Source organism: Callorhinchus milii, unplaced genomic scaffold (assembly GCF_018977255.1).
Source record: "Callorhinchus milii isolate IMCB2004 unplaced genomic scaffold, IMCB_Cmil_1.0 Scaffold7, whole genome shotgun sequence".
NCBI classification, from domain to species: domain Eukaryota; kingdom Metazoa; phylum Chordata; class Chondrichthyes; order Chimaeriformes; family Callorhinchidae; genus Callorhinchus; species Callorhinchus milii.
In genome coordinates this window covers 12,779,320-12,806,347 of record NW_024704748.1, presented here as the reverse complement: position 1 = coordinate 12,806,347, position 27,028 = coordinate 12,779,320, and the positions used below count along the sequence as shown (strand labels likewise).

The following is a 27,028-nucleotide window of genomic DNA, read 5'->3' as shown; positions in this document are numbered from 1 at the left end:
GGTTCAGAGAACAGTGTGAGGTGCGGATTTTGACTGAAGGATGAATGCAGAAGTCAGCTTTTAATACATTATTATACATTACATTATTGGAGTCCTGTAGCTCAGTGGTTAGAGCACTCGCTTTGCAAGCGAGAGACCCGAGTTCAATTCCAGGCAGGGCGAAACATTGGGCAAGTTTCCTTACTCCACATGCCTAATAATAATCCCTCCAAAACCATAAACAATAATAAAATTGGTCATTTTCAATCTACGACTGTTTGTGGGACATTGCTGTGCGCAATTGGCTGCCGCGTTTGCCCATAAATATACAGTCAATTCACTTTACAGTGTGTTCTGTGAAGCACTTTGGGACGTCCTCCCAATGTGAAAAGCGCTATATCAAATGCAAGGATTATTATTATTATTATGTATGACCAATGTCCATAAAACGAAAATCTATTGTTGGGGCTACTGTCACAGCAGGAACAATGGGATTACAAATTGTATTTTGTGTAACACATCGTTCACACTTTTTAAAATTTTGTGCAACTATATATTCATATACAATCTAAATCTGTTATCTATAACCTATTGCCTATTGCTTAAATATTTGTCTACAACAGAATCTATGCAGCATAAAGGCAGAGGAACGTTAGGATTTACTGACCACGCTGACTGGTGTTGCTTTGGTTGGGACCATTAGCCTGGCCCACCTCAGCAATACTGTTTGATTCTCTAGCTGAGAAAAGCACTTTAAATAGTGTAGGGCAATTAGAAAGTCACACAAGCTGTGCACAACAGGGAGATGGACTTTTTGTTATTCCATATGAACCACTATCCAGAAATTCGTAACAAAGGCAGGTATGAAGTAATTGTAACTGCTGGAATATTCAGAGACTCGTTGTTACATACAATTTATCAATGTATACAACACTACACAATATTTAGTTAACTAATACAGTGCTAATGACCTTTCCAATCCCCTTATCCCAGATGCAACACAACAGTCCGTTGAACTGAAGAACAATGTTTAATGAACAATAAACAAATGTAAGGGTGACCAAGTTGAGAAAAGACTAATTTTGTGTTAATAAATCTCGATCTGGTACAGTAGCTTTCAGATCTCAATTGGTCCAAAATTGTGTCTGGATAGCACTAATCATCAAGGTGTGTTGATTTGGTACAGTAGCTTTCAGATCTCAATTGGTCCAAAATTGTGTCTGGATAGCACTAATCATCAAGGGAGAAATTCCACCTGAATTCCCACTGGATTCACTCTATTTATGTAGTATTTCAGAGTGTCCAGAACTTGGCAAATTGTTGAATTCAATCTTAACCTTGAAGTCGTTTTTCTGGTAGTCACAGAAAATTGTTGTGAAAGGAGTTTCTCCTGGTGTCGTATTTCTCACCAGTTTTTAATCTATAAATCCTTCTGCATCTCCTGAAAATGGCTGGCTTGTGTTTCCTTCCACTGGGGGTATGATTGCAAATTATCAGGTAGGTACCAAGCACCAACAGTACTTCACCCAACTGGCATTATTCGAGTTGTTAGTGAGTATTGGTAGTCCTTGCCTCGTCCACATACTTGCACCTCCAGAAGTCATTACTGGATAGTAATCCGCATTGTGGCTAATTCTTGAGACTCTACTGTCACCTTGTCCTGAGCACAGATCAAACCTGGGCCTTCCCAGCCATGCAGCTCAGCAACTCGGGCTCAGTTGCCAAAGTATAGGGGTGGTGAGGGTTGGGGACAGGGAATGACTCTCCAGCTTGATTACACCAAGCGAGCTAACAGCGAGTAAAGTATCTTTACTGCCAACAGAAACATTGAACAGTTTTCTATTCCTGTGCAATAGATTATATTATTCTTAAAAACGTGGCAAGACAATTTAACCATCTAATACTATAATTGTTTTTTTTAAAAGAAAACGCTTACATCTGCAAACAACCAATGACTGAATCATGGCTAGTTAAAGAGATGGGATGTCCAGACTGTGTTAAACAGCTCTGCAGTGCAGTGATGTAAAATCCAATCCTTTCACTTTTTATGGCCTTAGTTAGAATGTATACTTGGCTGATGGGGAGAAATGCTGCTGTTATACCATCAGCACTGGAGGTCTTTTTGCGAGCACCAAGCCACTTGCTCATGCTTGTGAGTGCACATTAGGGAGGACATTTTTCCTTTCTGTTGGATCTACTACAGTTATACAACTGTGGCCTGTGCACAGTAATAGAATTCGTAAACTATGTCCCCCCAGGTTTATTTCTTTGCTTTGTTGCGGACTGTTGAGAAATCAGTTCCAGCACTGCTGACAAACAATGACAAATGACTCTCTCTCAGAGAGCTACCTCAAACTAATTCCTAATGGGCACTAATCCACAGCAAAACAATCTGGTAACAATTAGCAGTACATTTATAGTCTTGCGGAACAATCCAACAATCGCATTGAGGGGTGAACTTGTCTAATTAACGTGTTGGGCTATCATGCTATGGTCCATCAAATGTGCTGGACGCAGCTGCTTCGTGAAATAGTGGTGAAATGTTTCACAACCTCGTACTGACATCCCTCACCTTGCTGAGCACAAACTCAACCTTTCATTTTAAATCATCTCTTCAAATGTGTTCTGTTGTCCTGTCAGCGTTTTGTGCAGATCTATGCAGCCTAACCTGCCTTCAGCAGCATTGCTTTACAAACTCAATCAATGAGTTTGTGATGAGATCAGATTCAAGTCATGACATTTTTTGTGCAGCTATTTCCTTGCTGACAAAGAAAGAAATGATCACTGAGGCTTTGACCAGCCAGGCTGCTGCAATCAGATTTGTATATAAGTCACTGTGCTCGTGTTCTTTGGAACTCTTTTCCCAAAACACTTTCGCCGGGTGCATTCTCTCTCCCTGCCTTCATTGTATCTTGATTCGTACTTTTGATCAACATCCTTAAACTTCCCTCTTCTTCCCAATGTACTCAGAGATCCCACTGCCGTGATAAAGTGCTTTGAGAGGTTATCTTACCTGAAAGGCATTATGTAAATGCAAGCTGTTTCTGTAACCCAGAACAGATTGTACCTCAGAGTAATATTACTTTCATAATAATAATAATCCTTGCATTTGATATAGCGCTTTTCACGTCTCCTAGACGTCTCAAAGCGCTTTACAGAATAAGCTGTAAAGTGAATTGACTGTATATTTGTGGGCAAAACGTGGCAGAAGATTGCGCACAGCGGTGTCCCACAAGCATGGATTGAAAATGACCAATTTATTATTGCTTTGTTTCTTGGAGGGATTATTATCCCGAATAATCTGTAAGACACAACCCATGTTTCTGGGAGCCTAATAAAACTAGAAGCATGATTTGACAACAGTTAACTTTTGTTATTTTGACTGAAAATTGGTTTGGTGACGAAAAGCAGAAACTGAAAATATTTCTCACTTGGCAAAGACCCACGCAGCCATCAAGAGAAGAGATCCTTCATCCTATTAGCTTGAGCTGGATTTGTTAAGGGGCAACAAAGGTAAAAGCGGAATAGTCTTAACTCAGTGGAGAACTTAATATTGAAAATCCATCAAGAATAGCCATTGGGCACGCATTTCTTTTCACTGGCAGTTCTGTGTGATGGAACTGGTTGAGATCCAGAGTTATGTCACACCTTGCTCGTAGAAAACTGCTCAACTTAGTCAGTCTTACTATGATATAAAGCCTCACTTGCACTCCACATGATCTGAATGAAATGACAGGCTCCCACAATACTACACACTTGTGTGGTAATAACACTTTTATTCAGTGAATGTCATGGAAAGAGAAAATGATCCATTCTAGTGCAGCAAGCCACCTTAGGAAGGTGACAGGCAGCTTGCTGAAAGGTCTTAGGAGATGCTGATCAGTGATGGGTCACTAGCAAGCGTGCAAGAGGGACCAGGAATGGTGTTGGGGTGGAGGTGGGGTGGGGGGATGGGGGAACCACAAGCTCACATCCTAACGTTCCATGATGCACCACGCTGCCTAGCAATGCTACTGATAACTGATAGATTACTTACAGGTGTGAAGGATAAAACTTGATGTATTTGCAGCTTAGCAGGTTTTAGAAAACTTAACCGAACCAGACTGTATCTCTAATTCGGTGCTCTACATTTTCCAGTAATTTACATGTGTTTGTAATTGAATTAAAACTCAATCTGGTCAAAGTTGAATTTGCAAAAAAAATGAGCTTGGAAAAAGTCAATTCAAATCTCAAACGTTAATTCAATCAATATTCGGATTACAATGCTATCTTCCAACTCTGCATGCAATCAAGTCTGTACAGACACGTACTACTTTACTAGTTAGCACACAACACGCTAGAGTGCAGCAAAAAGGCTTGCTGCCAACTTACTGAGTGGAATCTCATGGGGTTGGTCAGTATGAACCTGCTCAGCAGTTGACTGACTCTTCATTACACTTTTACTGCCAGCATCATGGGTTGATACTGGCATTCATTGATGGCAGCATTGAGAAGAACAAACAGGGGCGTTACAACATAGGAAACATAATTAATGCTATTATACTGAATATAGATGCATTCAAATAAAATGGCATTGTGATAACACAAGTAACTCTATTTTCCGCCACCACATGTACGGACCTAGTAAAACGGAAATAAGAATGAGCCGAATGGCTTCACATTTTCTCAATTTCAACTGATAATCCATAAATCTAAGTGGATATCACATGGAATCAACATCATTAGATAGAATAGAAATAGATTACATAAAAAGTGGATAATATTATTATTATTAATCCAATTGTTAAATGGAGAAGTTCTACTAAATTTATTAAGTTGTATAAGGGACCTTAAGTCACTACACCCTAACCTCCAGAACTACCTGCCTCAATCCCTCTACCTCACCCCCTCTTTATCTATCTTTAATTCCCTCTTTAAGACTTGCTTCTTCATGTGCGCTTATGGTCACCTCTCCCTTGCGTGTGTCCAACCCTGCCATTGTGCAGCGCTTTGAGATGCTATCCTGCATGAAGGGCACTATATATACATACAGGCTGTTGCTGTTGTTTGGGGTTGAAGGGTAATAGCACTGTGCTAGTAATGAACAATCCTAAAATATGGTGAAGGGCAATATCACAGCCAGACTCCCTCTGCATATTCATGCCACCACAGTCAACAGCTGATAAGTACACCAGCCATGTCTCTGCTTAATGTGGTATACAGCAAGGTGGTTTCACAGCTTTAACTCTCCAACTTCTGATCAATGCTATCATACTGAATAAGATATTTTTTGCCCCCCTCCCACTATTAAATTTTTTTTGAGTTGTTAAGTCCTTAGGCAGCCACGCTCACTGTCCGTTACTGAGTATCACCAACTGAATTACCTTTCTTCTAAGAATGTACAGTTAATTTTCTTGCTTCCTTTCTGCCAAGATCATTTTTTAACTAGCTTGGCAATCTGTTCATATGTTAATGGAAATTCTAGAGTTACAGCGGGGTGGAATGGGGGGGGGGGGGGGGAGTAAATTGCAGCCTGCTGGAGTTCCCTGAATTACTTCAAGCTGCTTGCTTACTGATGCATCACTGCCTGTTCACATTACCAAATACGCCACAGAGTGATAAAAGCAATTTAACATTACCTGCCGAATTAATCCTCTCTCCAGGCAAATAACTAAATGTGGGCACAATCATTTTATTTCAATCACAAAATAGATGTGGAAGACCCTTCAGCTATTCAACCTGCCAGAATACCCAGCTTATCACAATAGCAAGCTTTTTTTTCATACAAGCCCAACATCCTGGCCTGAACCATCCTTCCTAGCAACATCCTAGGTTCAAATAGTTTCTATTGCAAAAAAACATAATATTGTCTCTGAATCCCATTTTAATTCAGCATCCTGTATTTCAATCCTGCATGACGCACATGATCCACACATTCATTTCAAACTATGCTATTGATATTGTAGTACGTAGTTCTCCAAGTAATTTACTGAACACTTGAAGCCTTGCAATAGCTTTATGAGTAGAGACCTACAACGTTCTAGGCTTCATAAGTCAGCTGCAATTCTGTCTATTGTCTGTCATTATGAGATTCTGGGGTTTCGACTTGTTCATTGTTGTCATCAAATATCAAATAACAAAGATTTATCTGCCTTGCCATGTCACAAAATCTTCAAGGTTGTTTCCAAGGACACTTAAATCTGTTTGAGCAGAAATGGATGGAATTGAGTTATGACTATCTGCAAATGTAGCTTCATTGTCCATTGCTCCCAGAGATACTTTGATGCAGTGATATCTAGAGAGGAAACATGCTTTTGGCTTCTCCTTTTGGAGTGGTAGATTTGCAGCTTTACCCAGGGTTTAAAGCCTTCATCGTGTAGCAGCGACTAACCACTAATTAAGTAATTATCAAGTTTTTCCTTTGCTACCTTTTTTCTTAGCCTTGGCGGTTTACCAAGATTTCTCATTTTAAAAAAAATTCAAATGGCTTCACGTGACTCTTTGGATAGTTGAACCCTCTGAATTGCATTGTGAAAAAAACTCAAATGTCCAAATTGTCCTTTTTTAAACAAAACAGTTTTACTGCTTCAGAATGTAAGTATGATCTGTAAGGTTGAACATTGCGGCCAACCAAATGAAGACATCTCAGTGTCAGCACTGCCTACCTTTCACTTCTTCGTCTTCAGTTGTTGTATTGCAGCTATCAGTTGATTCCTAAGGAAAAGAAACAATGTCTTAGCCACAGCACATCACGGTTTCATTCAATCCATCAAAGAGTATAGCACTTCATACAGAAGAGAAATTTTGCTTCTTTTCTACTCTCACACAGCTAGAAGATACTAATTTCCACATTAGCAATAATGTTTAACAGGTTATCAAAGTCTTGATGTAAAATGGAAGCAAATAATAAGTACTTTTAAATGTTCAGGCTTTCATTTCTGCAATTGCACTTTATTTAGACAAACTGTTAAATCATCCAGTGACGCAGTGTATGTTGAGATTTCAGTGGAGACTGACAACATTAAGGTGATCTTTTCATAGCTCAGTGTATGGAATACATCAGTCTTTTCCTTTCAATAAGGCAGCAGAACCTGATGATACTTTTCAGAGTTTTCAAGGCAGTAAATGAAAATGTATCATTCTTGTGTTTCCTACAAGTATTGTCAATTTTACCATCAATACAGTAACTACCTACTCAGGGTGGATAAGGATGACTAGTTTCCACACTGAATCTTATGTTTATGTCACTGACTCTATCTGCAGGCACAGAAACAAATTGCACAGATCTCTCACATATGTTTTATAAATTATGGATTTAATGGTTTTAATTTATATAAAGTTATTATGCATTTTGTTCTTATTCATGAACAATCCAATAAAGAGTGGAATTACTGCATCTTTTTCCTGAAAGTAGTCCGATCCTAGTTGAGAGCATGTGGAGACAATCTGCTCCTGGGCTTCTGCCAATGGCGTGGGGGGGGGGGGGGGGGGGGAGTGGGGAGGGGTGGGGGGGCAGTGTCCTGGGGGAAAGGATGAGATGGTCAAGTGTGAAATGTGCTGATCATCCCTACCTCCCTGTGAATGAACACCTTTCTGTGTGGCATAACGGATTGATGCTCCAACATACTGGGCCAGTGGAATTCACAAAGTTTACAGTTTGCTATATTTGATCTTGTGTAAATTTAGCAAAAATTGTTCCCCTCAAATAAAAAAACAAAATGTCTAACTGCCTGTGGAGGTAATACAAACGGCATCAATCTGATAGATTCTGATAATGACTCCCCCACCCCTCCCTCAATGGACAACAGCATCTCAAGCTTTTGTTGCTAATATAAATGTGATTGAGTTGTTATTTCAGCTTTTACTGTCTAAAGTGGAAAGTAGAATATAAAGCATCACACTGATTATTATACCTTTGGGCTTAAATACAAAAAGTGATTTGAGATCCTTTGTAAATCCACTCATGTCTGTCAGTGAATCACAGAGGCTGCAGACAAGCAATGTTGCAAAGCATGTGTCTATCCAAAATGAATAGGACTGAATGTAGCTCAAAGGTATAATAAAACAAATATTGCAAGTTTTCAGGTTCCAGTTTGTAAACTAGTGCCCTTTGGGGCTACCACTGCACAATAATGCTCTTAGCCTTAGGACAGAAACTTACTGATCTTCATATGTGAAGAACCATTGGGGTAATTGTTTACTGATTTAGTTCAGAAGACAGGTAATATTTGTGGAATTGAACACACTGAAGTTGAGTTTTAATCAAAAGAAGAAAAAGATTGCCATTGTTCAAATAGAATAGAATATGAAAGAATATTTGGTATAAAACCATGATACCTTACTATTCTACTGAGATAGCAAACCTTTTGTTAACGTACAAAGACCGTATTTAATTTGTTAAAATATTAAGATTTATACCCACACATTTTGACTGGAGCATTCAGGAGCTCAGACCCAGACATTGTTCAGATGGGTAAAGCTGATCACCTCAGGTTTCTGGTGATCACAACCTTAACTCAGAGGAACAAGCACCAATGAGGAAACCTGAAGTCTGGATACAATTTAGCTTTGGACCAATGCACACTGGATCCGATATTGTATTTTGGACATCAGCGGTTGCACATGCCTAGTATTAAACATTCCTAAACCATGGCCAGGTATAAATATCAGATAAAACTGAAGCACTTGGCAACTACTCTTTTTTTCCTTTGTCTACACAGAATATATTTAACTAAAATTAAAACTGAGGTACCATGCACTAGAAGAGATTTAAAGTCAATTTAACATACCAGGAGTTTCTGTAGGCAAACATAGTTGTTAAAAGTACCACTATAAGTCCTGGTGAATATTTTAAGGGGAAAGACTATTTGGTTTACTGCTCGGCCTACCTTGTACACATGCAGTAGCAAAGCATTATTTTGATGGACACTGTTTCAAATGGTTAAGAAAAAATAAGTGTCATGAACAGAACACACGCTATCTAGACTTTCACAATATTTGTCTAAGCACCAACCATCTGCAATTTTTACCATTAAATGGAGTACAAGTTACTAAATAAGCACTCCTTAGTTATATTTCCTTCACAACTATTCATGAAAAGAATTGTTGATTTTTTAAATTTTCTATGTGTGCACTTATGTGCATTTATTCATATCTTCTGATGGAATGGCTGGATGCAATTCATCTTTTCACACAATGACATTTTCTTATCTGTTGGTAAAGATCAAGATTTTATCAACTTGACTAATAGGTTTGGTCCAAGCAAATCTGTGACTTATACAATGCAACCGGAATCTTGCTATTTAGTAGAGGTAACTTCCTTTTTAATCATGAACTCATGGTGTGCAACAGCTCCACATAAAACTATTTGGTACGAGCTGGACAAGCATCAGGAAGCTAACCAGTGTTCTGCAATGATAAGCTGTGCGATGTGGACTGTTCAAACTCCAGCAGTATCCCAATGCACACTCTGTGGTCCCCAAGCCTTGGCTTTTGCCAACATGTACTTAAGAGATTAGTCAAGCAGGGTGCGTCCCTCTCAGAAGAGGATGTGCACTCCACATCAGATGATCGGACACAATACTTATGTGGAACTCTCAGAGGATGGGGTTTGAGACTCTTAAATCCATGATGGGGTTCCGCGTAAGTCAGATACCTGACTGGCCAAAAAAAATCTATTTTGCAATGGTAGGAATCCATTAAACATAAAACCTGTGGGAAACATAAAACCTGTGGGATACATAAGCCCTTCACAATGATAGCATTCCTTGCCCGCGCCCACTCCACAGTGTTGTGTATATTTCTCAATTCGTGTAAAACATTTCATGCAATAGTCATAAATATAATGAAGACTGTCAGTAATCTAAGACAAAAAGATAGTTTGCTTCTAAAAGTATTCAGCTGTAGCACAAATACAATAGGAGCATGGTTTACGTTTATTTGAAGCAGATTTGCTGGAAAAATTTATTAATTTGTCATATGTTTACTTAGTCTCTATTGTGTTGCTGATTATGTTACTGATGTCAGCTATATTTAGTTTATATGATGAATGCTTATTCATGCCAACAAACTCAAATTTGTCATTTATGGTCAGCCAGCACACAGTTTTTCAGTGAGTGAAAGGCCAGCATCAAACCACGTGGCAAAGCTCAGAAAAGGATACACACACAGATCACAAGATACAAAATCTGAGATTAGTCAGCATCAAATGTACAAAATGTGCATTATAGAATTTATTCCAGGGCTGCCAGATGGTTGCAGCTTACAAGGAAATGACTTTGAATATTGCAAATTAATATCGCAAATAGTGTGAGGCATTCTAAAATTGATGAATTTTTTGCAATCTTCATTTTGAAAAGGCAATATCTACATGCTTTTTATTTATCTCTTCCTCAAGAGTTTATCCTGGTTGAGATAGGAGTGTACATTGAACAACTGTGTTCTCGTTGTGCTTTGGTTGTGCAGTTAGCTGTGTGCTGCATTACAATTGTTGATTTTGGGCTGACTCTCTGCTTTGGCTGATGTACTTACAATGCAGCATGTGAAAATTCAGAAGGTGTTAACCAATTTATGCATCTTGAGGAGAGAAAGCATTGTATTTCATGCCTCTCCATATGGAAAATTGCTAATGATCTGAGAATCCTCTCTCCTCCATCATCTACTTATCCTTAATTCAGATTTTGAGGCTTTAGACTTGTACACCAACGTGAAGCATTTGCTTCAATAATGCTACTGAAAGTTAGGAAGATCACTGTGCTAAAGTCATTGCAGTCGTTATTTAAATCACCCTATCTTCTGGGTTACAGTTCAGACTGGAATGATGTACCTGTGTGAGGCTAAAGATAATCTGATTGAATTTTGAACTGGAAAATTATTATTATTATTAAGGAAATATTTCTTGAATTTGACAAACAGTGAAACATAATGTTCCTTATATCTGTTCACATGTAAGTGCACAGGTACATGAAACATTTGAGAATTGCATTTTGCATCGTAACAGGCATTCCAAGAGTGGTAGACACTTGCCACGAGGACAGATGTGATAGCTCAATCACATCGTGTAAAAGCTCCCAGTTTCTCCCTGTAGTTACCTTGGTCACTATGCTTCTACTCATAAGTAGCAAATACCCCTTTGTTACTTAATATTCATGAAATATACACATAAAGTGTGCTTATGCCATATGCTTTGTGTGTAATGAACATTTAGAGTCCTGTAGCTCAGTGGTTAGAGCACTCGCTTTGCAAGCAAGAGACCTGAGTTCAATCCCAGGCAGGTCAGGGCGAAATCTTGGGCAAGTTTCCTTACTCCACACGCCTAATAATAATCCCTCCAAAACCAAAAACAATAATAAATTGGTCATTTTCTATCTACGACTGTTTGTGGGACATTGCTGTGCGCAATTGGCTGCCGCGTTCGCCCACAAATATACAGTCAATTCACTTTACAGTGTGTTCTGTGAAGCGCTTTGGGACATCCTCCCGACGTGAAAAGCGCTATATCAAATGCAAGGATTATTATTATTATTATTATTTGCATTTTATCATTTATGCAATGGCTGTTGGTCAATGGTTTATAATTAATGCAATGAATGGGCATGAGTTCATAAATATTTACGGTGGGAGAAATCATAGCTGTTAACTTTTGCAGAAAACCCGAATGCTTTTAAAAGAAATTGCACTATAAATGCAACATATCATTTCCTAAAGCAGTTCTAAAACCATCGGAAGATCTTTGTTTCTCAACCCATTTCAACCTTTCTTTAAAACTTCCAAACATGCTACTTCTTAACAACACAATGAGTTAGTTCTACATATCCTACAAAGCATTAGAAAACATCTAAAGTTTCTATACGTCTACTTTAGTATGTGTTTGTATCTAATTTGCTAATTTAATCCTTTGAGAACTTCATTAGTGCCTTAATTTAGAATAAAACAAGATTTTATTTTGTTCATAAAAGCCTGGTAAATAGCAACTCGATTAAACATTTGTTTATGCCTTAAGCTTATTACTCGGTTTATGACAAAGAAAGTAGTGAATTACAAATTCAGAAGGTCTAGTATCAGATTTGCAGCGTAGGCTGGACAAATGTCTTGAAGTACACGCAAATGCACATACAGCATTCAGCTGAATTCCAAAACACATTTTGTCAAGGTGCAAATGCCTAATGCAATCCAGGGGCATTTTATTTTGGCAAATTAGCACGTTCATATAAACAAACATCAAAACCAGCAGTGTGTTTCATTCAAGCAGAGTCTCTGCGACTAATGTGCTGAAATGCAAGCTGTTACCCTCAGTCACACACCTATGTGAATATTGCTCTACGTAATGCACACATTACTGATACATCAGCAGGGATGTTCTTTTAACATCGCTGTAGAATAAACAACTGATGCGTCTGAAACCCAGTGAAATATGGCCATGTACAGGGTGATCTGGTTGCAAGGCACCTCACTGGAGAATGAGCATTCTTATTACATGGAAGTCCTGTGGATCCATTACCAGATGTGACATGCACTTATGACTATTAGGGGACTTGCCGGACAGGCCAACTGCGACCATTCTTGTCAGTACTTCTAGTTAGGTGAAGTATTTTGTTGCATTACTAGTTTGGTGATAAACTAGTAATGGTGGTTTGATTGTGATGTGACGGGTCTGTTTTAATCAAACTAATGATCTGAACTCAGTCTGGTTTTGGTCATCTGTGGGTAAGAGCATCTCCCCTTGAATGTGCACAACAGCACCATCACCAGGTGAGAGGCAGGGAATCTACAGGCTTCTTTGCTGCTAGAGACAGCCTGGAAGGTAGAAAGGCAACGCTAGGAATAACTGGATCAAGAAAACTACCTCTTTCCTATCAATAGTTGCATGACTTCCAGACATTCTGTATTCAGTCGCTAAGATGAGTTTGTTTGGATTTATTTCATTGATTTTGAATTGTTCTTTGATTTTTACGATATTCTCAAACTGTATTTCAAAGCCCATTAGCTGCTCATGTAGCTTCTGAAATCAGGAATATGTGGTTGTTGAGAAAATGGCACTGTAATACACATCCTTTATGGCAGATTTAATGGACGAGTCACCAAACTCATGAAAGGCACAGGTATATGGAACAAAGCAGCCTCTTTGTTACTTCTCTACCAGCGTCGCTTCTAGAGCTCTTTGGTGGAAAATATAAAGAATTTTCCTATACAAAAGCTTGGGCTACACTATGAGCAAGAACTAGTTGTCAGCACTGTCACTTGAGCGTTGTTTTATAGTACAGACAGAGGCCTAAAATGATGGAGGCATTAGTAACACTGAAATAATAGTAAAACTCTTGATACTCATACACTGCTCTCCACATACATCACTTGCAGCTGTGGAATGGGAGAGTTGATAAACCAATTCATGTCTGGCCAAACTGTGAAGAGGTTCAGGAATGCTTTATTGTCCTGTTAATTTGAATTTAGCAGTGATTAATTGAGGCATTTCAGGTTACAAAAATGTGCAACGCTCAACACGTTCCCCTTTATGACTTGAAATTGGAATACATTGTGCAGAAATTAATAGAAACATTTTAGAATTCTATATCACACAAGTTGGATTGAGGGTAAATCATTTTGCATGCTCTCATTTACTTTGCTTATTCAGGTGTACTGGGAATGAAATGTCCACAAAAAAATAACAAGGCACATTACTGCTTCTTACTTGGTGATTATATGGGATTGTACGTATTTAACAGTTTTAACACATTAAAACATTGTGGCCTCACCAGTAATAATGATTCAGTGCTTAATTATTCCCACGGCTCTGCACCATTACTAGCATAAAGCAGTAAGTTTTCCGTGTCCAAATGCAACGATGCAGCACGATTTAGTCTGCACTTGTCTCTAAATCTAAATTAAATTGCCACTTCCAGGACACTCGAATGATGAGCAAACCCCTCTAAATATCGGTGCGACCATTGGCTTAGATGTTCATTCCCATTTTTATTCATGAAAGTTTCATTTGCATGGAACAAATTCCACTTTCAACAGCTGCGAGTATCCTCTGAGTGATAAATTATACAATGAAGTCGCATTATAACAAGTAGATGTGGAAGATACATGCTTGAGACAAACTCATAGAAAATGATTGCGTCTCCAGCATCTTCTTTGTTTCAGGCCATAGACTTAAACAAAAACAGACGTTTTTCATACAAGTTCTTTCAATGGCACAGCTATACAAGGGAGTTATACCAGAGCCCCCTGTATAAGCCCCCACAGTGTGGTTTAACCGTCTGCACCCAGGACCCACACTCATTCAAGAATATACAGTATATTGTTTGATCCAAAGTGCTAAAACACTGTGAGAAAGTTAAATAATTCACATGGTCAAAATGTAAATGAAAGACCTCAGGGTAGCCAAGAGCATATCAGTTACATCTTCAGCTTCCCCCAAACAGATGATTTGACGTTTTAGTGTCATGGCTGCCGATTAACTCCATTAGGGAGTTTTCCAGATTTCAGTCAGATGGCTCGATACTGAGCCTCTTAAGAAAAATTCCGGAAGTAAAAATAGGAATTCAGCCGTTTCCAGACACACCACTTTTACGACTGCACAGATCTTTCATATTGGTCTGTTTGACTGCTGTGTTCATTCAGACTTCAAACCGATCCAATTTACAACCCATTCACGTTAACACTCGAGCAGACTTTATACCGATGTGAGCAAAGCTGCTTTATTGACCAGTGTCTATTTTTGTTGGCAAATACTGCAACAGTTTGTGCCTGTAAGGCCCCACAAACAGCTTTGAGGCAAATTAATCTGGAGAACTGGCCAGGACTCCACGAGAATCTCCCTTCTCGCTTTGAATGGCGTTTTGTTCTTCCTTCACATCCTCCTGAACAGATTTAATGTGTCATCTGAAAGATGGCATCTCCAAACAACAGAGCTTTCCCACCGTCTCTAACTCAGAGATGAGCCAGACTGACACTTGATTATTTCCTTACAATATTTTTGTAATGCACAAAACCATTTTACTAAGAGCCTCGTTGCTCTACTCAGCACGAGAGTGTACCAATTCTATACCTGCTTATTAAATGTGTGCCTGACAACTTGATAAAGACTAAACATGAAAGAGGAATTATTCACAGCTATATAAAATGTACAAACAAAGGCGTGTTTTGTTACTGGTATGACAAATGGACATGAAACGGGTACCTTAATGCCATCTGAGGGATTATGGACTACAGTTGTTTGTGGCTCCTGAATAAGCAAGACAGGAAAGAAGTTAGTATTATGTGGTAAACCTTTATGCACAAATTCTTAGGTTTGTCATTTTTAAAAAAAGTACTATAATACAAATAGTTTGTCTAAGTCAAAAAATGTCAACCTGAGTCTTATGCCAAAATACTGACACACTACAACAAAGTTGAATTCCAACAGTTCAATTCTCTCCTGTTATTAGTTTAAAAGGAAACCTTTTGACCTGAAATGTTAAACATCCAATGGCTGAAGTAGCTAGTCCGAGGACCTCACAGCTAATATTTACATTCCAAAGTATTGACTAAAAGCCCCTCTGGACTCTGAGGTTCACAAGTCTGCTTTAATTTCTTATGAGCTTTATTGGCTATACTAACTAAGTTCATTGCAGCTCCAAAGGGACACACAGACTCTGTAAGAATCGATCTACTTCACTCAAATTGGACTTAGGTATTGCCAATTTACCATTCCAAAGTTTGCGATATTGTGTTGACAAAGTCAAGAACGATTTAAGCCACAAAAGAATATGTAACAACAAATTCCATAGACTTGTTTCTTATTTTGTTTTACTTGTGCTGGACTAGTTGCTTGCAAATATGCACAGGACAATGACATTCTAAACTTAAATACACCTATTGATTTACTTCCGAAGCAAAAGTTATCTTTTATCGGAGCAGTTCCTGTGAACACGTGGCTTACTTTCTCTCCAAACATTACGCATCTTTCAAACCTTACATTTTTTTATTTGGCGTCAATCAATCTTAAGCTAAAAATGTACATACAGTATTTGCTACTTCCAATGCTTATCCCCCTTAAGTCCATCAAAAACTATTATTTCTCAATAGGTTAACTTTTTCAACAATTATCGGAAACCGAGAAAATTAGCACAATGAAACCTTAATGTTTTGGGTTTAAAAGAAAACTTGGCAAACATTTAGCATAATCCAGAGGAAGGAGTGGGGAGGAATAATTGGATGAGGAATTGACTGTCCCCCCCAAAAAATAAACAGAGAGAAAGGTGACTTCACTAAAACAAAGTTACAACACGAAGGAAATAAGAATTCAGCAGGTACCATTGTGGTTGGTGAAGAAATGTTTTCTTTTGGGCTGCTTACTACGTTGTTTTTGCTGTTGTTTGTCTGTGGCTGTGCAGAAAACAGAGTGTTTAGCTTTCAGTATTTCGAAACTGAATGGAGACACTATTACACCACTTTAGAAATGCAAATACAGCAACTTTCAACCCCCTTCAGATCCTGATTCAGCTGAACTTGGTGTGGTTCCAAAAAAAAAGAAAAGAAAGCGACAAATTTTTTTGGAAAGTCAGCCACGATATTTACCAGCCATTGATTTGTGATTTACTGTCGGCAACAAAAGGTCCAGCGTCCGTTTGGCACAGCTCTGATCTGTGGGGGATGGTTCATTTCAAGGCTCATTGGGCAGCCAATCACTCTGAACAAACTGTTAATTCCCTAACCTGCTCCAACTACAAACGTGTTGAGAACTGCACCACCTTCTGTTCTCTTTTTCCTTAGTTCACCTTCGTACAATCACACGTGGATAAAAAAAATCCAGAGAAATTTTAGTGCAAGTACTTACTGCTTGGACTTGAGCACACAACCACTGCAACAAGCTATATTATTATCTTCATGCATATGGCACTTATTGGTGTAAAGGTAGATGATGGCAAATAAGGAAATTGCTGACTCTCGGGGCTTTGAAGATGACACATCTCGTTGCCAGTTTTTATGGTACATATTTTACTGAACCTCAGCAGAAAGTGAATCTTCTTGATTGAAACCCCCCCCAGAGTTGTTTTACAATTAATGGTTTTAAGGTATCAAGTAGCTGCATTATAATAACGGGCATATTGTGTGTTGGGGTAATTCTCATCAGATAGTTTTCAAATTGATTATCACTGTAGACAACCACGTGCAATGTAAACATCTTTATACAACTTCTCAGGAATCAAAATTCTTCCGTCCTTAAAGAATTGTTCCATTTTCGTACATTTGCCCCAATTTGCTCAGAAATTGGCTCTTGTAAAACAGTAGATCCCAGCACAGTATAAAAGGGCAGATTTATGTGAACTCAAAGCTTCACTCCACTTTCCGTGAGCTACTGCCTACTCACACAGATTACTATGAATATCGCACAAACCAGTACTTCTCATTAATGCTGTATGTGATTCTGGTTAAAAGGAAGACATCTGTGACCTAACCTAGGGTCGAATTCTTCCCATTTTAATTCAGTGTGTGTGGGGGGAGAGGGGGGTAGAAGGGGGAGGAGGAGAAGAGGAGGAAGAGAAGATTCAAGGGCAGAGATTAATCCCTTAATGTATGAAAAAGGTTCCTTAAACATATTCAATCTGCAGATTGTTTCTTATCGGATTACTTACCTGTATTTCAAACCGTAACATAGACACTGAAGAACACAGTACAGGAGGGACTGTAAAACTAGCAAAAATTCCTCTTGCCACAAAGTGTAATGTTTGTGACGGGAGTAAGCATATGAAGGGCTTTTCCCTTTATACATCACCAGAGTAATTTACAAGAGAAATTTAGTGTCTTTCCCGGTGGATGTTAGGATGATTGGCACTGCCAAATTGCTAAGAGTTTATGGAGAGTTATATACTGTGCTAAAAACATCATATTTAATTAACTACCTCATTCACTGCAACAGAATAGAGGAAATCGCAATTTACTTCCAGTGCGGACATTTTGTACACCCTTTAGTGATACCTTTTCCATTCAAAGTAATCTTCAGTGCTTCTCTGAAGTAAATCATATTACAAACACCTAACTTTAAAGCTACCTTTGGTTGTATTGAATTACAATTGCAAGACAAACAGTGCTGAGACATGGTAACACAGAGCTTTTGACTGTGAACACACAAAGGTTTATTACAGGCTAACAATCAGATACATGGCAAGAGAGGTTAGTGTCAGTGGGTTAGTTCCTAGGAGGATGTCAGTGATTTTTCTGCACTTGCAGTCAAATGTTGTGAGTCATAAACACCAAACTGCACCATAAAATGCAAGTGCAAGATGTGTTAAACAGTTTCAAGTGTATGAATTTTAGGTGAAAGATTTTCAGATGAGAATACGTTGTTGAAACTGTTAAGAAAATGTCTGTGATGTTAATAAAAAGACTGACGTTTTCTACCACCATCTTTAATTCTAGGCAAATTGGAGGTTTGACACCTTGGTTGATACTACACAGATCCCTTCTTGTGGTTAACAGTATTGGGGTTCAGCTATTAACACTGCACCTCCCCTATATCTTTGTTAATCCTTTGAGTGCTCTATGTCCTCTGAAGCTTTCAAAATGTTCACAGTTTTCTAGCAAGTGCTAGCCTCCAATTCCCAATCAATAACAAAATAAACAAAATCAAAATGCACCAAATTCACAAAGTAAAATAAAATGCTGCAATGTTTATACCAATGGTTATACTTGTCAGTGAATCAATACATTCAATACCAGATAAGTACACCCTTGGATTTTAATGTCCCAAATAATTACACTACCCGTTTAATATTATGGCATTAAATGGTCTCCACACATCCTTCCACTTTTCCATTTACATTGCTTGGTGAGTTGTTGTATAAATTAAGGTGAGAGATATTCTTGTTGGAGAATTTGTTTGTTTTCTCTCAGTTTTTGTACCCAGTATCAACAGTAAGCACTGCAGGACTGGTAAATGACATGATATTGCACAGGGTCAGTTCCCTGAGCTCTGCCTAAACAATGTGCCTTTACACCAAATATCAGAAGAAAATCCTGACTCTACAATGGTGAAAATTCCATTTCCCATGGCACCAGTCATTTTGGCCTCTATTAATCCAACTAATGCAGATGGGCACTGCTGTGGTATGTACTCAAGAACTACTAGAAACTGACTCATTCAGAATCAGAGAGTTGTGGCCCCATCAGTCTGGATTGAGTGGAATTCCACCTCCCATAGGGAAAATGTTCCAAATCATTAATCCTCTTCATATGGTATTTTTATTGTTCAATGCCCATTTGCTATATGAACCTGTTTGACTGAGGGAAAACAGTCCAGCGTAGACGCATAATCAACTTCGACTGGTAGATTTGTTCTCAAGGCTTTTTCTGTTAAATTTGGTTTAATCTATTGAACAATTGAATACAAATCGGTTGTGGCACAGAAATGTTCACATTGTTTCTAAATGCAATTTATTGTAACCTGATGAAAGTATACTATTTCTTGACAAGGTGTGTTTATCAGGATTCAAGCATACTCGTAAAGAAACTTTCAAAACAAAGAAGAAATATGCTTTGAGTTGCAGAATAATATTTCTGTTTGTGTTAATTCACTGATAAGTGCTAATTGCCACTGGAATAAATCTTGTCAAACAAATACAAACATTATACTTTGATGTAAAGGTGCTCCTGCAGTCTTCAAAGGATTACATCTGCTTGCTTGCTGGTCCCTGATATACTCTTAGTAAGGCAGAGTTTTTTTATATAACATGAAAAACGATGATGATAGAAGAGTCAGTACAATTTCAAAACTAGTGCTTTTATGCTCCTATAAATGGATAACATGAGCTAAGAGAACATAGGACAACATGAGAAAGGAACAGTACGACAACAAACAAAAAGGCACAAGCACTCTTAATTTGCCCCAGTGATACCACTGGATGGGATGATCGGGATGGTATGTGCTCTGTGATCCCGTCGGAGATGAGGTGAAAATTTTTAAGTTGCAAAAGATCCTCACCATTAAATGAACACTGGAACTGGACTTCCTTTTCTGAACAGTTCAATAAAAGAGAAGGAAGAGAACAAGAAATTTCCACTGGTTAGATATGAAAAGCACACAGATTGTTGTGGAGGGACAGATGGATTACAACTACATTTTAGGACCAACATATACAGAAAGGTTAAGCTTCTAATCTACCTGGCTCAGTAAAATGACATGTTTCTTAGCTACCTGTGTTTACAAATTAACACATCTAGGAAACATCAAACTAATTTCACAGACATATGGTGAAATGTTTGTTGATACAATCTTATCCAAAGGCATGAATGTATCTCCTGTTTTTCTTATACTTTGTCTTTTTGCCCATTGATGGTCATTCATCAAATGTATTCTGCACAGCAGGTTGTGAGGACAGATTGCTTCAGGAATTAATCCATTAAATCCATAATATAATGGAAAATAATTATGTTTTAAAGGCCCATGAACTGGAATAAGAAGTTAATCAATTCTATCTTTTTGACGATTCTCTTCTTCACCTGCAGAGATGTCTGTCTGAAATGAGCTCAGTGCTAGAACTCCTCCTAGCCATCCTTCACCAATCATTATTAATGAGAAACTTAATTAAGTTCCTTTTTTGTTTGCATTATGCTTATGTCAATACCTTCAGAGTTGTAAGCTTGGAAAGTGCAGCCCCCTGCTGTGGAAAGAGATAGATGGCCAGCCCAAGAGAGGACCTTGCTACAGAATTATATCTGTTAGAATTGAGAGATAGCGGAGAGGCCTTTACTCCCCGAGGCTGATGAAGGCTGTTTGGAGGGGCACTGACTGGGATAAATGGTAAAATAGATCAAGGAGCAGCAAATTAGTTGGCTGGTAACAAAACACTTGTTGTTTCACACCTGTGTAATTGATTTGCCTGAGCAATTCCTAAAACATGTTTACATCCACCTCGGATGGAGGGTTTGATGACTTTTCTCTGTCTCTTGCTCTTGGCTGTTAGAGATTCTAAATCAAAAGAATGTAGCTATTATTAAACTAATTTGGAACAAAGAACTGTCCTTGAATGTTCAACAACTTCATCTAAAGATGGGGAGAATGGAAAAATACCTTCTACAACATACCTGTTTTTATGGGAAAATAAAAGCACAACTAGGTTAACATCTGATGTGCCTTACGTTTGAACAAGGAGCACTAGTGCTGGCGTCAGCTGATAAATGCTTGGTCTCTCTTCTACCTTAATGATCACACAAAGAAAGGCAACAGGAGTGTGCTAAGCATGGTTAGCTGTCATTTGTGCAGTGGGGAGTTGGTTGAAGGGTTGAAGTTGCTTCCCCCCAGGTTTCTCCAGGATTCAGTTAAAATGACCTCTTGCATGCTAGGCATGGGCTTCATGCTTTCCGGAATTGATAAACCACTCATACACGCTGGGAGAAATTTCAAACAAGACATGCATGAATGAAGTGCTTGGGTGCAACCATCAGAGGTTGCTAACAGTGCAGAGAAAGTAAGAGGAGTGCGCAGCACAGTGACTGTAATGCTAACCACTGCTCCTCATCTTCACTGCTGTGAACGAAAGTGTCCAATCAGCCATATAGTCGAAAGGCTCCCAGTCAAGTGTGCACGCTATATTGATCAGAGAAAAACAAAGCAGCACACCCAAGCTCAAGTCCTGCCAGATCGATGAGTCTTCCTGTCTGAGAGTAAAACATGAAAGAGATTCCTGTGTTTGCCTCCAAATGAATTCCTGCAATGTAGGAAGAGCAGTTCTCTAGCATTTCTACTTTGAATACTGGAGTGATTCTGCTTTATTACCAAGAGGTTACTTCCAGAGCAGTCTGCATAGTTGTTGCCCTCTCTTGTGACTGGAGCAAATGGTGGGCAAGCAAGTTCTAGTTGTGGAAGGAGTGCATACAGCAAATCTGCTAAGCGTCCTTTGTAACCATTTAAATAGAAAGACCCTGCAGCCCATCATAACCAACTCTGCTTCATTGAAAATAAGCAAAATGAAAGTCTGGTTGTTGTGGTTGACATGGCTACATAGCACAAAATAGCAGGGTGCATTTCTGAGATAAAATGAATCAATTGGCAGGATTGAGTGTTCCATTTGTCAGGAGTATGTAATAAGAAACCTAGACATCCCTGCATTATTTTCCTGACAACACAGAACGTATTTGGTACAATCCAAATCAGAGCTAATACTATTAATATTAAACTCTAGTATTAATTCTCTGTCACTCTATTGGCAATCATTCAAAATTAGTACATTATTAAATTAATTATTTTATTATACAGGTCAACGATGATTGGTATACATCCTGCAAATATAAACCCCAAGAGTTACATTTTTCTTACAAACTGAATTGTGTCCATGTTTAATTCAAGGGTAGAATCTGAATTACAATAAACTTACAATTGATTGTTTTTTTAAAGAAAGTTTCACATATTTTGGAAACAATCTACAAATGACTCTCACCCATCTGACATCTACCAAAGGCTGTCAAAGTTTTTCTTTTTATCTCTGAATGGAAATATTGTATTATGATTGAGACACTTACACAATACTGTGTTAACGTGGTCTTTTGTAAAGGTTTTCATTCTGAATGATGAGTCACTCAACATAACTTTACCTTCAGGGGGAGACTTGAATATTCTGGATTGTACATTCAGTACATCATCAAGGTACTTAGCAACACAACTCTGACTGATCAGTTGGAAAAAAATCATCCAAGAAGCTGATGATTCTGAACTTTTTTCTCTCCACCCGATCAACTCCCATCCCCACCCTCATGGGCACATATGCTCCACATACGTATGATTCCAGCACCTTGGGACGTCCTCCCGATGTGAAAGGCGCTCTATAAATGTAATTTTGTGTTGTTGCTGTTGTATCTAGCTGCCTGAACAAAAACTGTGAATGCATACTGGAATTAAAAAGTAATACTTGCGTTTGATACATTGCCTTACATGTCAGACTGCCTGAAAGTGCTTCATGTGCGTGACACTTCGGCTCTGACTAACAGGCAAGTTTAACTCATGAGCTTCGAGGCTGGCAGTCCAGAACTCAACTGCTTGAGCTACAGTTTGTCCCTCTAAGGTTTTTGAATTAATGGCGGATATCCTATCAATTCATCTTATTTATAAAATAATCCAGAGATATTTTTGCTTCTGTGGCACGTAATCTACATCGTTGATTCAGTGGCATGATTTCAAAGTCCCAATTATATTTGCAAAAAAGGATGTACAATTATCCAAACTGTCTTCTGTGCCATCATCCTTCTTAACTTATGACTGATTCCGAAATTGCTAAGCATAATTACAATATGAGCTCCTATTAAAGGTCATTGAAATAGAGTGGGTGAGCTGTCTTGAAACAAGATGTTTAAGATCCTTCTGTATGTTGTACACATCGCTGCATTGAAAATGTCTTATTTGTATATGCTCACCCTATAGATCAACCATTTGGAAAAAATCCTTATCAACATTCTGGTTGACAAAATATCACAATTATGAACTGCTGTGTGCAAGGCACCATATAAATCTGTAATCCTGGAATTATCAACCGTCCTATAGGTGAATTATGAATTAAAGGGAAAAGTCATAATGTCCTGATGAGGTATTCCCTTTTTCACTTGGTCAGATTTAACTGGGGAAAAAAATGAAGGTTCGCTGGCTGGCTGGTAAACACAAGGCTGATCTGTGAGTGAGCGTGCATAAGCAGCTCCCAAATTCCACAGGAACAGCTAAATCAGGCTGAGACACTAGAGTTACAGGTCATCTTGAAACTCAATAATTCGCACTCTATTGCAAGAGGAACAGTACCAGAGATTACACAGGGAAGAAATAAATTTTATTCATTTTAATGCTTGTACCTATACCTTACTCTGAGAAATAAATTAAAGCATAACAGTATTTTGTCTTTTATTCTTCACCTGCAACACAATTATATACAATACTGATAGTCTTTTCGCAAACTTACCTTGACTCCGTCGGTTTTCTTGTTCAGCAAGTTCTTTGCTGCTGTAAAAACAGACACAACGAAATGTAAATGTTCATCCTGCATGGATTCAATTTTGTGAAGTTAAATTTCAGTCCTGACAAATTTGATTAGCGGGGAAGAAATATTCTTTTGAGTTGCAGAATGTGTTAATAGAACAAGGAAGCTAGTCACTGTTAAAGCAAACTGCAAACTGAATTGGGAGCTCAAACACACGCGGTCAGGTAACGGAAGTTACTGTATGGCTCTTACCTTGGTGTATTACACAGTGAAAAAAGGAAAGAAATATAGAGGAAAAAGAATGATGGTTGAGTTGTATTCTTTAGTATTGCACGGTTTATTTCTCAATGTAATCAAGCATCATTCCATTCCAAATGCATGTGCATTGTGTCAATTGTTGGGAGATGGCATGAGGAAGAGGGCATTGAGGAGTACACATGCTCAGCGTGTCCTGCATTACATTATACATTCCGTAACCCAGAAATGGAGTGGATTCCATGAGTGAAATGTCCCAACATGGGTATGAATTGCAGCCGCTGTGCTGGCATACATGGTACATCTGTGTTCTGTAGAGGAGAGCTGACTAAATTCTGAGAGGTGTTAGGCAGGCAATCAATCCTCATGCAGCTTGAGCTTGAGCACGCAGAGGTGAGTGGAAGCACTAGTTGAATGAGATGAAGTCAGTGCAGGATTCAGTGCATGTGGCAAATTAAAAAAAGATCTTCACTTGAAGTATTTCAGATTTTGCGGGTTGTTGCAACATAGTCTTTCAGAGCGAAGAGTACATGAGAACTCTTCTCTTCCTTCACGTTCCCAGAAAGAAAGGCCATATCATACCATGTATAATATAATGTATTTCTCACATTAAGGTGAAATACACCTATAGGTAGTAGTACAGGTAGTAAGAGGCCACTTTCACAAAACACGCTTGGTACTCAGTTTGAGTAGGAGTCACTGAAGCTTCTCGTACACGTACACTATGTAAAGGAGAATGATAATGATTGTGAGCAGATAGCGACCTCCTAAAATATTCCACAGCCTTGTGGCTCCTACCTTCCTCAGGTCTCAAGCAATCTGCTCTTTGTTTACAGTTTACTTCTTGAAGCTTGCAGTAATGATCCGTTAAAGAATACTTTGAAGTGCTCTTCATCCATTTACAATCCCTTCCTCTAGGTTCTTCCATATAGTTATCTTTCACTGACCACTGGAGTGCACAGAATCTCTGCAGAGCAATGTAGCCTGTCTGCCATTCTCTGCAGTTTATGTATAAAATGTGTAGATGTGTGTAAAACATATCGATATGCCCGTTTTATGATTGGAAAGAGCGACAGTAACCAAAAGAGTGCTTTCTGTATTCTGGTGGGAAATTATAAGCATTGTGGAAGCCCATAAAAATGTTTGAAAGTATTTATGATGAGATTTTGAGTTTGAAGTGTATTGATTTAGATTTTATGAGTTACTTTATATAATACAACTGGTCTTTCTTTTTTATTTAACTTTCTGAAATTGTTATTGCAATGTACTTGTTTTGTAATAAATATAGCCTTTTGACTTTCATTGATAGCATTAAGATTCTTTGACGCTCTTTGACCACGTTTTCGGTCATCTTTCTCCACCCCACTCAGCTCCCACCCCAGGCTCGAGCCCTAAGCCATTATTGTTAAGTGTCATGGGATTGTCTTAAAAGGCACTGTATAAATGTAAATTTGTATTGAATTAGAAGCAGAAATGTACTCCCTGTTTTGTCGCAAGCACTGCCTGTGTTTTGTATAGTGAGCATTCTGTCCTGTGCAGGAATAGATTTTCACATATTAGTGTTAGTGCAAACTCCGAATAGTTAAACAATTAACAAATTTCTCCTCTGCTTGGAGTGGGGAAGAGAAAAATGACTGAATTTGTTTTGCCGAAGGTTGGTGGGTGCAGCAGTCGATATCTATTAATATTGATGCACACGTGTGTTTCATGTGTTCCTTTGGGAAGAGGAAGCTGTATTTAAGCAGTGATGGAGGATGGTCTGGATGAAAGGTCATTCCAAGTTAGGTGAAGTGCTCAGTGTACATGCTGCTTTTGACGGTGCCTTTTGACACCACATACCTTGCTCAGCCAAACCAGCAGCAGCTGAAGCCGCCGCAGCTGGAGCAGTGGACTGCCTGCCAACTATTGGAAGGGAAGTATTTAGTGACAGGAGCCGCAAAGGCCCAAAGATAAAAAGAGGAACAGCAAAGCCCCGGTGCTCTTTTTCGACTGACCACCTGCTAAATCACATCCATCCTGCAACATTTCACTTTTTAAAAAAAAATACATTCCACATAAGGAAATGCCTAAGGCAAAATCACATGTTAAAATGGATGTTCTTGAGAGGTTAAGATGTATGTATGCTCTTGAGTGATATTAATCAATGAAATGCACATCTAACAGCATCAGTTATTCACTGCAGGAACTGAATCAAAGAGGAGAAGCTCCTGGCAGCAATGTAACTAGATATCTGCTACAGAGCAATTCTCCTCTCAGCATCATCTGTTTTGGGTAAAGTCGACACAAATTAGCAGGGTTAATGCTTCCTCTCTGCTGTAAGGTGACGTGTTCTTCTTTCAACCAGAATACCAGAAGAAACTGCCTTCAGATGTGAATGCTCTTTGGGCTGCAGTGTTTTTATCAGCAACAGTGACCTTTGTCTTTGAAAGGATATCATCTTCATGTAGACTGTGGTTAAAATACTTCATTTTTGATTTGATTTTAAGCATGGGAAGTGATATAAATAGCGTTAAAACTCACTAGTGCACCATGAGGGAGAGCTTCTCTGCATCTCCCTCTACCCCTCCCTCCCAGGAAAAAACACACAGCAGAAAGGTTTGCAAAACACACCTTCATGAAAACGGTGCTCCTTTAATGTAACATCACTAATGCTGCATTAACATTGCAGTGTTGCTGATTTGCAGCTCTGCCTTCAATGGCAGACTTGCAAAATAAACAGGACGCTCGTCAGTCTCTCCAGAGGCACAGAAGCCCACCCGAGGGGGTAGTTTTCGCTATGTCTCTGAGAGCACCAAGCTTAAAATGATCCATCCTGCTGCCTCTTGACTGAACTTATAGCCATTTTACTCTACAGATCAGTGCTGTAATCTCACACC

At 38.7% G+C, this 27,028-nt stretch overlaps 1 protein-coding gene across 17 annotated transcripts in view; it reads right to left on the bottom strand.

The window, feature by feature from the left end:
* The window catches only part of camk2g2 (calcium/calmodulin-dependent protein kinase (CaM kinase) II gamma 2), a 164,549-nt gene that overhangs the window by 12,771 nt on the left and 124,750 nt on the right, over nt 1–27,028 (bottom strand). For 2 of the 17 annotated variants that reach the window (XM_042336895.1, XM_042336897.1), the window contains exons 13-19: nt 25,992–26,054; nt 23,880–23,920; nt 19,922–19,954; nt 16,255–16,326; nt 15,140–15,184; nt 6,624–6,672; nt 4,351–4,443 (exon numbers count right to left, since the gene is read on the bottom strand). In XM_042336895.1, the coding sequence (XP_042192829.1) occupies nt 4,351–4,443; nt 6,624–6,672; nt 15,140–15,184; nt 16,255–16,326; nt 19,922–19,954; nt 23,880–23,920; nt 25,992–26,054 (396 nt within the window). The remainder of the gene's footprint in view (nt 1–4,350; nt 4,444–6,623; nt 6,673–15,139; nt 15,185–16,254; nt 16,327–19,921; nt 19,955–23,879; nt 23,921–25,991; nt 26,055–27,028) is intronic. The other 15 variants (XM_042336900.1, XM_042336896.1, XM_042336905.1 and 12 more) reach the window with 15 other exon arrangements.